Source organism: Sinocyclocheilus rhinocerous, unplaced genomic scaffold, assembly GCF_001515625.1.
Source record: "Sinocyclocheilus rhinocerous isolate Xijiao unplaced genomic scaffold, SAMN03320098_v1.1 scaffold652, whole genome shotgun sequence".
Lineage (NCBI taxonomy): Eukaryota > Metazoa > Chordata > Actinopteri > Cypriniformes > Cyprinidae > Sinocyclocheilus > Sinocyclocheilus rhinocerous.
Window position 1 is genome coordinate 90,300 of NW_015642060.1, and position 15,060 is coordinate 105,359.

The window sequence follows — 15,060 nt, forward strand, 5'->3', positions numbered from 1 at the left end:
AAGCTCTCATCAGCTGACTCTCAGCTGATCCCCATCTACCTATAGGAATACGACACCTATCTAAGCGTTCATATATAAGGTCCCTCAGTATTATCAGCAGTTTTCGCATTGCTCAATAGCTAATTACCCTCCTCCATCCCCAGCTCCTCCTCTGTCAGTCGGGATTCAGTCTTCTGATTTTTTTTTTAATCAGACTAATTCTAAAATGTGTACATAACATTATTGAACTTTAACGATATCTGCAATGCATTTGTTGGTTCTGTTCTGTTTACCCTGGGGGGGTTATTGCTGCTCTCCCTGCTCTCATCCATGCTAGACTGCATGGATGCACAGGGAGTTCTTGCCCAGAACAGAACCATACCGCCAATCCAAACTGTATGCTAATTGTCAATCATCTTTGTCGATAGTGGTCCTGACAGAAGTAGGTGCTAGTTGCTGTAATTTTTGCTGTGTTCAAGCACAACGTTTTGGCCCAGACACAGTCAACGCAAGGCAACGACACAGTCAATTTCACTGACGCGTGTTCTTTGATGTCTGTTTGGTGTGTCACAGCCTTTAAAGTTCATACCATGGATAATAAATATGATTTAGTTGTGTGTTTCATTTTGAATTTGGCCTCTGGGATCTTACCTCTCCTGTCCAGCTGTGTCCCATAACTGCAGCACTGTTGGAACACCGTCCACCACCAAGGTTTTCATCTGGAAATCAACCCCTGCAAGGAAACAGACACAAATGATTTCACAAACTTTGTGAGAGTTTGAGATTATATTCAAGACAAGTGTGGTAAAGTGTTAGAAAAGTCTTACCCAGTGTGGCGCTACTGTTGCCTTTGAACTCGTTCTTACAGAGGCGAAGGAGGAAGCTAGACTTTCCCACCGCAGCGTCTCCCGCCAGCACAATCCTGTAAGCTTTCTCCGATGGAGGCTGAGTCACTGCCAACACATCCTGCTCTCTCTGCACACATACACACACATCTGCGCTTCAAAACTGAGATTTGTTTGAGTTCAAGATTTTGAATGCCGTGGGTCAATTTTAAGCTTTTATGATACTTCTGGCAGGTGAATCCAGTACCTCTGTGAAGATGGCAGAGAGACATTTCTTGCCTGATGCAGTAAAATCGCTTTTCTGAGCAGGTTGTGATGGACTCCAGCTCAGAATGGATTCGTTGTCTGACCCAATCACAGCCTCTTCTCGTACTTCCAGAACCTGTGAGCACACACAGCTTATTTTAAACCAGGAGTCTGAGCCATTCTCACTGATACTGAAATGACAGCAAGTTAAGCATACATAGAGATGCCTTTGAATTATTCACTATCTGTTCATATTTGCCTCTTTTTTTTTCTCAAGAGGTTTTATTCTTGAGAGTCAGTGTTAAAAAAGTTCATTATGTAAAAAAGTTAGCAAATAATCACAGTCATACAGAACAATTACCTGAAGAAAGTCTCTCTGTTGCTAATGAAGATCTACTGTGTTTGAGACTTCTGTTCATTCCATGAATAGAACAATTAATTAATTAATCAATTAGAACAAATGTTTAAATTGCTTGTTAGGGATGAATTTGGAATGTGTAGAAAACTACTTTTATTTTTCTTCACTAAGACGTTCAAGACACTCAGTCCTTGTGAAAAAGAAGGGCTTAATTGTACTTAATGTAAACTTGTAGTGTATTTAAAATCTTAAAAGTATAGTAATTTTTAAAAACTACTTGCAGATAATAATATTAATATAATAAAAGAAACGTGTACTTAGAGAGCATACTTTTATGACTATGTTTCTGAACACAGTTAAGTGGACATTTTAATAATGTGAAAGTTTAAGTTTTACTTAAAAAAAAGATTTTAAATAATTATTTTTAAATAATCTTTTGTTGTGCTTAAAGGAAGCACTCATTATATTATTTTATTTTGATATGTTGACTAACATACACACATGTATATTACTTGATTATCATTTTAACTGTAGTATTTGATGTTTCCTTTTTGAATGTTTTAAATGTACTAAATTGCATCTTCATCATTACAAATCTGTAATTACAAATAAATACAAGTATGTAATACTATGTAAAGACATACATGTTTCAATAGAAATGACATTCAAGTATATTTTAGTAACATAAATGCTTGTCAGTACATTCAGCAGTACACATATTTCAGCAGACAATAGAATTAATAAATCACATATAAATATGTACTTAAGAAAGTTCAGCTAATTGCATTTAATCTAAATTTAAAGTTATAATATATTTTCATTTAATTGCAACTATCATTGCTATTAAGTGTCTTAAAAACATTACATTTAATTCACACTGAAGTATATTATTTTAAAGTACATTATTTTAATAACAAGTACTCTTTTTAAAGTATGCTAAAATGTACATCTTTACCACAAGGGTGTAAAATGTTATAAATGAAATGAAAACCATTCTGAAGAAAAGTGAGATTGTCTGTAGTGTTTGATCAGTCTGATTCACTGATATCATACCTCTGTATCCGAAGTGTCTCCAGACACAGTGGTGTTGCTGTCCTCTGCTTGCAGACAGGACGTTCTCTCATGCTCGTAATCGTAGCCGTTATTTGAGCGCAGGGTAGACATGCCGCTGTCCACGCAGCTGTCGGGAAGACTGTCTTCCTCACAGCTGCGTCTGCGCATGGGGTCGCACAGGGCCAGAGCCAGAGAATCACAGCTCGGTCTGCGCAGACCCTCCATCAGCCCAAACCGATCAAAGTCCTCGTCCACACATGTGTTACAGCACCTGGGGAAGTATTCAGTGTGTCAACATCACAGCTACTAGAAACTAGAAGGAAATAGTTGTGCATTCATTTTAGAATTTAGTTCTATGAATTGAAAACCTGCATCAGAGTTGGTTTTCTATCAGAATCAATGTGACACTTTCTTTGCCATGTAAAGGATGTTATATGGCTACTTAGATGTAAGAAAGAAGAAACCAATCATAATTCAGTATGCAGATATTACAATGACCTCATCACTGTCAATTTAGAATGGCAAACATTCTATCAATTGATTTTCTATATTTCAAACTTCTGCATTAAATACAATATATTGGTTATGCCATATTGATTATCACACGATGTGTGAGATTTATTTTTTATTTATTGCATCAGTCAGTTAACCCTGATTTCCCATTCTCGTTTAGTACTAAAATAACTGAAACTAAAAAAAACACTATAAACATATTAAATAAAATAGTAATAATGACAAAAACACACAACAAAATGACTAAAATTAAAAATATTAATTTATTACATAACATGAAAACTATTTTTTTAGCTTGTTTTATTAGCCAAACTTTTAATATTGGTGCATCAGTAAATATTTTAAATGGCGTCTATATATGTGGGCTGAATTAACGCAGTGGTTTAATTACTAATGTTAAGAGTTTAGAAAGTGTGATCAATATCAGTACATGCAGAGCTTAACTTTATATCTTACCGATCAAAATAAGAGGAACAGACATTCTTTCTGGTGCTTGTGTAAACTGCAGGTGAGATCCCACTAACCCGCTGTAAGACAAAAAGTTCACGTCTGTCCTAATGGATATGCAGAAATACAGTAAATACAGTAAACTAGAACCCTAATCCACACCTCTTAAAAAGCACACACAGCCATCAAAGTATAAGCCTGATCAGCAAACATCGCTTTCAAACAGCTTAATCCATTTTACAACAGCATCTAGAGTAAAGAAAGGCTCTGGACACAAGAGGCTCTTACCTGAGTCTTACTCTTGCTCTGACTGCTCTCCAGCGCCGCACGCAGACTGTCATTACTGTCATGGAGCTTTCTGTTTGCTGCCCTGGACAAGACGAACAGCAGAAATATAAAGTTGCAACAAAATCTGACAACTATAAAGCAAAAAAAACAAAATTAAACATGTTGGACTTCTACAAAGAATTCATTTTACTCTGGTACAATCAGCGCCTTTAGAAAGTCAAGACTCCTACAAACTGGACAGTATATGTATGTATACTCTGGATGTATACTCTGTGTGTCTCTTCAAATGGACAGTGTTTGCAAGGTTTTTCACACTTATATGAAGCTGTGATTAATTGGCTACATATTACTATTTAAAAGATCTTTCAGATACAGAAGGAGTGAAACTGTCATTAGTCTGGTAGGTAATAAGCATCTGTGCAAGACCAGTATATTAACTTTTAGCAGAGAGGAGCACAAGGCATCTATTAACATTGTGTTAATCTCTTGAAAACCACACAATTTTATGCCATTATCACTCTTTGAAATGACTAGTTTCATAAGTAGGTTAATGGTGTTCAGCATTTTATAAAGTGGGGCCATATATATATATATAGGCTACATGGCTACATGTATTTAAAAAATATCAAAAATACATTAAAAAAACTTTCAAAAATGATGATAATAATGTTAATGTTGCAACATTAATGATCAAATATTCAATGTATTTTAGTAATTTTAAAACATTTCAAAATCTTTATTATTGTTTTTTTTTCTTTTATTATTATTATTATTATTCATTTATTATTATTATTATTTTCTTTATCTCCTTTATACTGCGTAATGGCTAACAAGGCTATATGTCCCGCTGTAATGGCTTTTTTGGTTTCTCCCAATGTCACATATTAATTACACCTGTCATTCATTTTATACCTGACACACTCTGAGGAAGGCTGGAGGTCGAAATGCATCAGTGTGCAGAGTTTTATTCATTTTTTATGTTTCTGTTGAGATGGCCATAATGTGAAAAAAGGCTTTTTAACTTTTTTGGACTTTAAGAAGTGCCTTGGATTTCTTTTCTTGTAATAGTTCTAAAAACCATGTTCTGAAAATGTTTCATCGTTTCATTCAACCCAAACTGGGAGCTTTATTCATTTAATTAGTGGAGATTACTAAGATCAGACAAAAACTGGGCTATAGGAGTAAATTAACTGAGATTGTATTGTAGAGAGCACTGGTGTCAAAAGTTTCTACAGTCTACTTAAAGTTTTGGGAAACACAGCCCTGAGCATTTGAACAAGAAGAGAAGTTGTAGAAGAGCAAAACACTAACATAATCAAATACTGTTTTCTGATTTGTCTTTGTTTTTTAGTATGCTTTACAAAGATGCAAGACAATGAGTGAATGTATGTGGCATGCATATGTTATTCAAACAGCCGTTTCAATAACAGATTTGCATTGTGAAATCTTGAACCATGACTACCCATGAACATGATTATTATTAGCACAGGGTAAAGTGTGTACAGTGTGAAAATGGAACAAGATGATGGGTTAACAAGTGTGAAACCTCATTTAAAGTGATAGTTCATCCAAAAATGAAAATTATCCCATGATTTACTCACCCTCAAGCCATCCTAGGTGTATATGACTTTCTTCTTTCAGCCGAATACAATCGGAGTTATATTAAAAAATGTCCTGGCTCTTCCAAACTTTTAATGGCAGTGAATGGGTGTTGAGATTTTGAAGCCCAAAAAAGTGCATCTATCCATCATAAAAAGTGCTCCACATGGATCCGGAGGGTTAATAAAGGCTTTCTGAAATGAAGCAGTGCATTTGTGTGTTGTGTGCATAGTGAAATATCCATATTTTAAAACTTTATAAACCATAATCTCTAGCTTGCGCTGTCGTACACGCGTTCACGAGAAATTGGCGTTCCAGCGAATTACATCGGCGTAGCATAAGCTCCGGTAAGAAAATGCTAGTCTCGCAAGAACCAAGTTTTGTTTACAGCAAAGGAAAACCAGTTTCCTCTTGGCTTATATCGAAATTCTCTGACACTTTTCTTTACAAATCCTCGTTTTGTGCTTCTCATTCGTGAGCAGTGTTTTGTTTTGCTCTCTCCTCTGTGTTTCCGCATTCTTCACTTCTCACCGGAGCTAACGCTACGCCTACGTCCTACCTCATCCGCTGGAACACCACTCTCTCGTGAACGAGCCCGGTCTCATGAAAATGCGTATAAATAGTACGCCAAATAAAAGCAAAAACTCGTGGTATTGATACGCAAAAATCGACTTTGGAGTGCATATGATATGCACATTTTTGGCGTGCATATAATACGCAGTTTTCGCATGCATATGATACAAAATTAGTTGACGTGCATATGATACGCAGTTTTCGCGTGCATATGATACGCATCTACCCCACAACCCTAAACCTACCCATCGCGTAGCATATACACGCCAAAGTCCATTTTTGCGTATCAATACCACGAGTTTTTGTTTTTACTTGGCATACTATTTATATGCACTTTCATGAGATTGGGTTGCGTGAACGCGTGTTCGATAGTTAGTGGAAGCTAGAGATTATGGCTTATAAAGTTTTAAATATGGATATTTTTCTTACACAAACGCATCCCTTCGCTTCGCTTCAGAAGGCCTTTATTAACCCCACGGAGCCGTGTGGAGCACTTTTTATGATGGATGGATGCACTTTTTTGGGCTTCAAAATCTCAACACCCATTCACTGCTATTATAAGGCTTGGAAGAGCCAGGACATTTTTGAGTATAACTGTTTGTATTCATCTGAAAGAAGAAAGTCATATACACCTAGGATGGCTTGAAGGTGAGTAAATCATGAGGTAATTTTCATTTTTGGATGATTTTGGATGTGTAAATAAATTTGAATGGAGATAGAAAAAAATAAATAAATTTGGAACTGATTGTATTTAAAGATGCTTGGCATCAAAATTGTAATATGTGTAAATGTTGAATTAATTTTCCTCCATTTTTAACTTCAATAAGTCTCAATGTTCCTTGTAATGACAGTGCATCTGGTTGCTAGACCAGTTTGAATGTGTGTTTTGATTAGATTTTTTTTCTGATTTCTTAAAGAACCTGCAAGTGAATCTATCTCAAAATGGCTTAGAAACAGCATTAAATGAAAACATTTTTGAAGCCATATCTGGTGTTAGCAAGAAGAGTTCCTACGGTAGCAGTAGTTTCACGTGCTGTGTGTGTTCAACTCACTGAAGCACCTCGATCTGTCTCTCCAGGTTACCTCTCTCCTCAGAGAAACACTTCATAAGAGCCTCATCTCTGTACAAACACACAGATCAACATATTTAGGATTAACCTGAATATATAGGATTAAGGGACCTAAAATATGATCATGCACAATAAGGCATTACTATGTGCTAATAAACAGTCAATATGCTAGTAATATGCATGCTAATAAGCAACAAGTTAACAGTCAGGATTTTATTCCAAGACTAAAGTGTTACCAATTTCAGTTGAATTCTTAAGCAGGTTTCTACTGTTCGAATCTGTCTGTTAAACATAGCTTTTGTTGGTTTCACCTAATGTAGTCAGTCATTAAATATTTGGGTTTCCTGACAACGTTTTTTTCACTGTAACACTCATTATAATACATGTAAACTACGCTCTGTTTTGTAGTTACTAGGTGACAAGGTCCAGACATTCCTGTGCAGTGTGACACGTGACACCAGGATATCCTGCTCTGATGATGTCAGCACTGCAAACACTCACAAAACCGGTTTACAGCTGCTCAGAGCCATCACGCAGGGGAACGAGAGTCTGCGTTCTTTCATTATTGACACGGTATTGACATTACACATCCAGCTGGGAGTGTCAGACTGAGTCAGAAGAGACCGTCAGAAGAGACTTCAGAGTACATATTTGATGGGCTTCTTAAAAATTCCTGGTCTGAAGATCCGAATCCAAAGGGTTTATCACATATTCATCAATAACTAAGTCAACTGTGACGCACACATACCGTTCAAAGTTGATGCTCTGGTCTGTGAGATCACTCTTGAGAGAGTCCAGCTCACTCTGCAAGAACGCAATATTAGTTTGGGACTCCAAAAGCTCCTGTTTCAACTTCTGGTTTTGCTGAAAGAAGAATGTAAAACAAAAACACATTATTTAACATCATACACAATTTTTAATGATCTATTCAGATTCAAATAGGAGCCATACCAGTAATAACTCGTTGTTCTGCCGCTTCAGTGCTGAAGTTTCCTCTTTGAGGCTGATACTCCTGTTTTGGTTTTCGATCTAAAAAAAAAAGTAAATAAAGAAAAATATATGACAAAACATTCTAATAAAAAATAACGCTTTATACAATACAAATTGTTTCAAAGCAGGAAAATAAAAGTGTTAATATTTCAAAATTCATCACTTATGAAACAACTTTGATTTTAGCTGTAAAGAAGACTTTACAGAAAGTAATTGTGTCATTATCCAACCTTAATTTAGTTCAGTGTTCAATTTAGTTCAATGAGTGTCAATGTTGCAAGTTCATCAATTAACTATAAATCAGCTCCAAAGAAGACAATAGTGTAATTATTCAGCTCAAGTCAGTTCAATATTAATTCAATAATAGGTAATTCAGTTCAATAACAGTGCCAATGTTCATCAATCATTAAACACGTTAAATTCAGCTATAAGCAGCTCTATAGAAGACAATAGCACTGTTATTTAGTCAGTTTAATGTTGATTCAATAAAGTTCAATAACAGTGTCAATGTTGCAGAGCTCATCAATTTTGAAACTAATTCAATTTTGTTTTTAAGCAGCTCTTCAGATGACAATAGCATCATTATTCAGCTTGATTTAGTTCAGTGTTGATTGAATTCAGTTCAATAACTGTGTCAATGGTTCATCAGTTACTGTATGAAACAGATTTGAATGCAGCTCTGCAGTAGACAATAACATTATTATGTAGCTTAAGTCTGCTCAGCGTTGATTAAATTAAGTTCAATAACAGTGTCGGTGTTGCAGAGCTCCTCAATTATAAAACAAACTCAATTCAACTATAAATAAGCACTATAGTAACCAATAGTGTCATTATTCAGCTCGGTTTAGTTCAGTGTTGATCGAATTCAGTTCAGTAATTGTGTGAATGATTGTTTTGAATGCAGCATTACAGCAGACAATAGTGTTGTTATTCAGCTCCAGTCAGTTCAAGTTTTGTCCTCTTACAACAGTGTGAGTGCAGTCAAAGTGAAAATATTACTGAATATTAATTAATTTATTTTTTTAAACCTTATCTATTTAAACCACTTCTGTCAGGATCACTATAGTCAAAATGATTGACACTTAGCATACAGTTTGGTTTGGCGGTATGTTTCTGTTCTGGGCAAAAACTGCCTGCCCATCCATGCAGCCTGTCATGAATGAGCAGGGAGAGCAGCCATAATACCCCCCCCTATAGGGTAAACAGCACAGAACAAAGCAGATATCATTAACGCGCTTGATGATATCTAAGTGTAACACATTATTCAAGATAAACAGAGTCTGATTCAACGAGGAATATCAGAAAGCCAAGTCCTGACTGTGGCGAAAGGAGGAGCTGGGGATGGAGGAGGGTAATTTGCTGCTGAATAATACTGATTAAATCTATATAAGCCCATTGTTATTATGAATCAGTAGGAGTCAGTCACCATCTGCAGAGTCTGTATCTTCTGTTGTAGTTCACATATCTGAGACTCGTACTGGTGTTTCATGCTGCTCAGAGTCGCCTCGGCTTTTTTAGACTCCTATAAAAGAATAGAATCCATAAGCTGGTGTTAAAAATTATAAATCTTTGCATTTTATAACAGTTATAAATTAAAAAAGGACTAAAATGGTAACATCAAGAGTGAAAACTGAAAATAAATTATGATAATGATGTAAAAATTCCAGATGTCTTGTGATAAACTGAAATTATGACTGCATGGTTGCAAGCAAGTCAAAATAATGTAGGTTTTTGTTATATAAAATATAAAAATAAGATACCTAAAAAGCTCTGTACAGAAGTTTAAAACATAGATGCTTTCTAAAACATTAGATCAAGACAATTAAGGTGACAAAAGGTTTAGAAATGCCAGTGCACTAATGGATAGAAATGCTTTTTACTTTTCACAGGAACTTGAACAGGTGCTGTTAAACAAACAGTCAGTTCATTTCACATTACATAACATGATAAGTCGTGGAACATGGGTCTCAGATAAGGAGCAAGAACAAATGCACGACTGTCGAAGATTGTGACACACTAAAATGTGATGTCATGGATAAATTAAGCCTTGAATGTGATCCAAGACACTCACATGATCTGGCTGGATCCCAGATCACAGCAAAACACACCTGTGCTAATTCATTTAGAGCTGCCTATATCAACTCCTAACTCAAAATAAACAGAGAAACAATATAAATACCAGCACTGAAGTAATATATAATCTATTACAATTTTCATCCTTGATTATTGTGACAACGAAAAAGAAAACCGTATATATATGAATTGAGGGATGCCTGCAAAAAACATTAAAATGTCTGGTATTTCATATCAGCACAGTCCCTTAAAGATAATCAAGCAATAAAAATTATACTTAGAAAGGTGCCATTTATTTTTTAAGAAGTTTTATGTTCTTGCAAGAATAATAAAGATTAAGCATACTGTATCTAACTTGATTACTCAATTAATTGTCAGAATAATATTAAGTCATTTTGTTATAAATGTCTTGTTGTGTGTTTGATCACAAAAAAAGTAGTACTATTAAACAGTAGTATTAAACGTGATAAACAATGTGACTTATCATTATGGTAAAGAGCCCAAAGATCTATACCGCACCTGTTCTATAAAATAAACATTTTGCATATTGCATTTATATGTATTTTATGAGCTCGAGATGCTCAGTATATGACAGAATATCAAGCGGTGTTACAGACGTTTATGAGGTAAAGTATTTACAGTACAAATAGTTTCTCTTAATGATGGGTCATAGGTGGGAAATTTGGGTACATTTTCTGTCTTAACTGAAACTGAAATGAGATTTCACTGTGGGCGGAGATACTGTGACATAGAAATGGTCCTTTTAGTGTGGTTTTCAAGTAAAAAAAAATCTAAACATTCTTAAAACAAGAAAAAAAAAATTGCAAAACAAAAGCATATATCTTGAATTAAGCTTTTTTTTCTTTAGCTCATCAGCTAATTTGCAAATAAATAAATAAAATAAATAATGCTTAATAATAAATAATCATTTTTAAAAATCGTAGACGAATCTTATGTTTTCTCTTGACCTGTAGACGTGTGTTTCTCTCTGCGGTGTGGATGCGGTGATCCATCTCTTCCTCCATCTCACTCAGCTGTATAGCCGTCTGATCCTGAGCTCTGAACAAACACCAGCAGAACACACACTGGCCGTCACATATGCAGCAATACACAATTCTCTTCATGAATGAGTCCAACCAAACCTTCTTTCTTCCATTGAACAAAAGAAAGAAAGTCATACAGGTTTGGAGCACAATATGATAATATGACAGAATTTCATTTCTGGGAGAACTATATATTAAAGGGGTCATATGATGTTGACAAAAATAACATTATGTTGTGTATTTGGTGTAATGAAATGTGTTTATGCGGAAATAATCAGAATGCATTTATTACCCGACCCACAGATTATCCGCAGCGCCCGTGGATATAACCGTGATCGAACTACTCCGTTTTGTTCTTTCAGTAGTTTAAATGTTTCTATTTCTTTTTCCCTCTTCAGTCTTATATTGGACAGTATTAAAACTTACGAGTTACATCAGACTTCTCCATGTTGGCGTTTAAATGTTTCTATTTATTTTGTCCTCTCTCTAACATTGGACAATGTTAAATTAAACCTAATGAGTTGCATCAAACTACTCCAATTAGTTCTTTTTGGAGTTTAAATGTTTTTTTTTTTAAATTAATTTCGTCCTGCTCAGACTTGTATAGTTACATCAGTTACATCAGACTTCTCAATTTTAGGAGATGAAATGTTTATTTTGTTTCGCCACAGTTTACTATCGGATAATGTTTAAATAAACCTTGTGGGTTGCATCAGACTGCTCCATTTTGTTTGTATTTATTTTTGTCTTATATTAAGTATCCTGATATACATAATGTTATGCATAAACCCCATTTTAAAGGCATATTAAAATTCTCCACTGTATAAGGAATAATTGTTGTGATTATTTATATAACATTATTACATATGTTATATAAAGCTTGAAGCACCAGAATCGGCATCGGTATCGGCCGATCACCATGACAAGAAATCGGTCCTCGGTATCGGCTGCAAAAATCTACTTTTTGATTACTTTATATTACTTTTGATCTAACATGTTTTCACATTGAATTGAATTGGACAATCTTGCACCATATTAATATAAAACATGAAGAAATAGAGAATTTATTTCATTCTTTGTTAACAACAAGTGCATTAAACATCATATTGCATCAGGGATTCTCAAACTTGATGAAACGCTAATTAATGAAATAAAAAAATACATCAAGAAATAATAATACATTTAAAATAAAACCAATCAAAACAAAGCACTAAAATATTAAATATTTAATTTGTTAATGCTGCTTAATAATAGCTTAATAATAGCCATCTGACTAGTGGCCAGTCTCAAAACTGAAACAAAGCGATTTTTAGAAAAGAACATTTAATAAGATAAAAATAAGAATTAGGAAGGATCAATAAATTATTAATAATTTGCTGCCTTTTTTGTGTGTGAATATTTTGTAATCATGCAATCAATAAAAAAGTAACTGTAGTCTGATTATGAGTATTTGTATGTAATGTAGTAATGTCATCTAATTACAAGTATTTAATTTTTGGAATCTGATTACATAATCCACATTACATGCAATCAGTTACTACCATATAGCAACTCAAGAACCAAAAAAAAGGTTATTATACAACGATTCTGCAAGGAATTTCTGAAGAAACTCTGAAGATTTGAACTCCACCCAGTTTCTAAACTCCTGTATGGAAAGTACAGTGAAGAAAACTTGGTGGCCACACGAGTATGTATGAATTTACATACATGAGTTTGTTTACCTCTTTACAGCTAGTGCCAGATGCTCCATTTCTGTGTTCAGTATTCGGATCTCTTTGATGAAACTGAGAAGAACTCTTTCATACTGAGGGACGATTCTGGGCTCCGTCAAACTGATGTTCTGGTACAGAGTTGATATCTGGTCAATCCTACACACATAAAAACAACACCAAGCCATTGAAACACATCCATTAATGCTGATTAGAACAGAAACACAGTTCGATAAAACAGGGTTCTGCTTAAGGACAATCATGTGTTTTTCAGACATTATTCAATCCAATGGAGTTTAGTACATCACTAGCATAACCTGAAAAAGATGGTGCCAGGTTGTGAATAACTGCATGTGTCTGAGCCTCATGACTTTGCTGTTCTCTGTTATGAAGTAGCACTTGTGTCATCAAATGCTATGTCAGATGAGTGAAATAAGAGAGGTATTGATAGCCCACGACTAATCAATGTTCTGTCGACACACAACGGTGATGTGTCTCATGTCAAGCCTCTGGCTAGAATCAACTCCACCGATCTGTCATGAGATACATCAAACTTCATTTGAATGAGGACCGTTATCAACCAAACAAAAGCTAAACATCTCATGACCTAAACTATTAAAAGCTGGGAAATTAAAAACCCTTGGGAAGATTTCATGATTACATGATCATCAAGAAGATCAACACTCATCAATATACAGTGGGTACGGAAAGTATTCAGACCCCCTTAAATTTTTCACTCTTTGTTATATTGCAGCCATTTGCTAAAATCATTTAAGTTAATTTTTTTTAATACTTTCCGTACCCACTGTATATGAAACAAATAAAACTTCTCAAAAAAGAAAACTAGTATAAAACAAAGATTCTTTCGACAATTTATTTGCATTTCGGGAAACAATTTAACGCATCTCTGAAACCGTGTGTTTCTGGATACCTGTAGATTATGGTAAATGGGTGGTGGTGTACCTGATGGGATATTTGCACAGGCTGATAAACAAAACTAGGTCAGATATATTTAGTTTTGCAATATGGTATACTGTAACTGTATACTGCAATCTTTCGTTTTGAAATGTGATACTCTTTTATTTTGACATTTTAGCTATACTGACCTTTCAACCTACAATATGCAGATATGTTCAATAAGTTTAGCTCAGTCTACCCAAAGAATATTTGTCAAACACAGAACAGATTCTTCCCTGATCACACACTTTTAAAATAAACAATAAAAAATAAATAAAAAAAAACTTTTTTATTACACAGAAGGTTCTTTGTAATGAAAAATGTTCTTAATAGCAACAACAACAATCATATATTAATAATATTTAAAAACAAGGATATAAATATATATAATTGTTTATATATATATATATATATATATATATATCAACACATTCACGCTTAGATAAAGAGTGTCCAAACGTAAGAACTTCCTTTAAGGTATTTTCCATTATAATATTTTAAGATTGATTCCAAACTGCAATAGAAATTCCAATGGGAATCCCACAAAAATGTCTTATTCATTCCTTTTGTTAGATAATAAACATCATTAATAAGAATTACTGCTTTCATAATAACAGCCCAAGGCAATTAGGTTAAATCCTAAAAATGTCCTTTAAACTTAAATGTCCCAATGGGATAACAGTCAGGAATATTATGAAAAGTCATAGCCTATGCAATCATTAAAAAAAAAACGAGTTTTGTGTTATGTTGGAATCCTATTAAAGAATTCCCATTAGGAGCGTTAAAGATAGGCCTACATTTAAAATGAATTTTTAATGGGAACACTGTACAAATTTCTTCACGCGTTCCTTCAGGGTTTAAAAACTTATATTTTGGATGCGATTGTATTACTAACAATTATAAATATTACAATTGTGTGTGTGTGTGTGTGTGTGTTTCCCAAGTTTTTGTGTCATGTTAGAAGAAAATTTCCTATAAAACCTTAAGAACTTTCTTTAAGAAATTTTCCATCACGACATATTGATTCCAAATTACAATAGAAGTTCCAGTGGGAATCCCGCAAAAATGTCTTATCCATTCCTTCTGTAAGATAGATAAACGCCATTACTAAGAATTACCGCTTCTATAAAAACTGCAATTAGTGAGTTTTAAACCCCTAAAAAGGTCCTTTAAACTTAAATGTCCCAATGGGATAACAGTCAGGAATATTATGAAAAGTCATAGCCTATGCAATCATTAAAAAAAAAACGAGTTTTGTGTTATGTTGGAATCCTATTAAAGAATTCCCATTAGGAGCGTTAAAGATAGGCCTACATT

The 15,060-nt window shown here is 34.3% G+C and overlaps 1 protein-coding gene across 1 annotated transcript in view; it reads right to left on the reverse strand.

The window, feature by feature from the left end:
- Nucleotides 1–15,060, reverse strand: part of LOC107755592 (ras and EF-hand domain-containing protein homolog) — a 36,490-nt gene that overhangs the window by 11,085 nt on the left and 10,345 nt on the right. The window contains exons 3-14 of the mRNA XM_016572482.1: nucleotides 12,799–12,945; nucleotides 11,003–11,093; nucleotides 9,388–9,483; nucleotides 7,923–8,000; nucleotides 7,720–7,835; nucleotides 6,954–7,022; nucleotides 3,730–3,811; nucleotides 3,451–3,521; nucleotides 2,482–2,752; nucleotides 1,072–1,206; nucleotides 807–954; nucleotides 631–712 (exon numbers count right to left, since the gene is read on the reverse strand). Coding sequence (XP_016427968.1) covers nucleotides 631–712; nucleotides 807–954; nucleotides 1,072–1,206; nucleotides 2,482–2,752; nucleotides 3,451–3,521; nucleotides 3,730–3,811; nucleotides 6,954–7,022; nucleotides 7,720–7,835; nucleotides 7,923–8,000; nucleotides 9,388–9,483; nucleotides 11,003–11,093; nucleotides 12,799–12,945 — 1,386 coding nt within the window. The remainder of the gene's footprint in view (nucleotides 1–630; nucleotides 713–806; nucleotides 955–1,071; nucleotides 1,207–2,481; nucleotides 2,753–3,450; nucleotides 3,522–3,729; nucleotides 3,812–6,953; nucleotides 7,023–7,719; nucleotides 7,836–7,922; nucleotides 8,001–9,387; nucleotides 9,484–11,002; nucleotides 11,094–12,798; nucleotides 12,946–15,060) is intronic.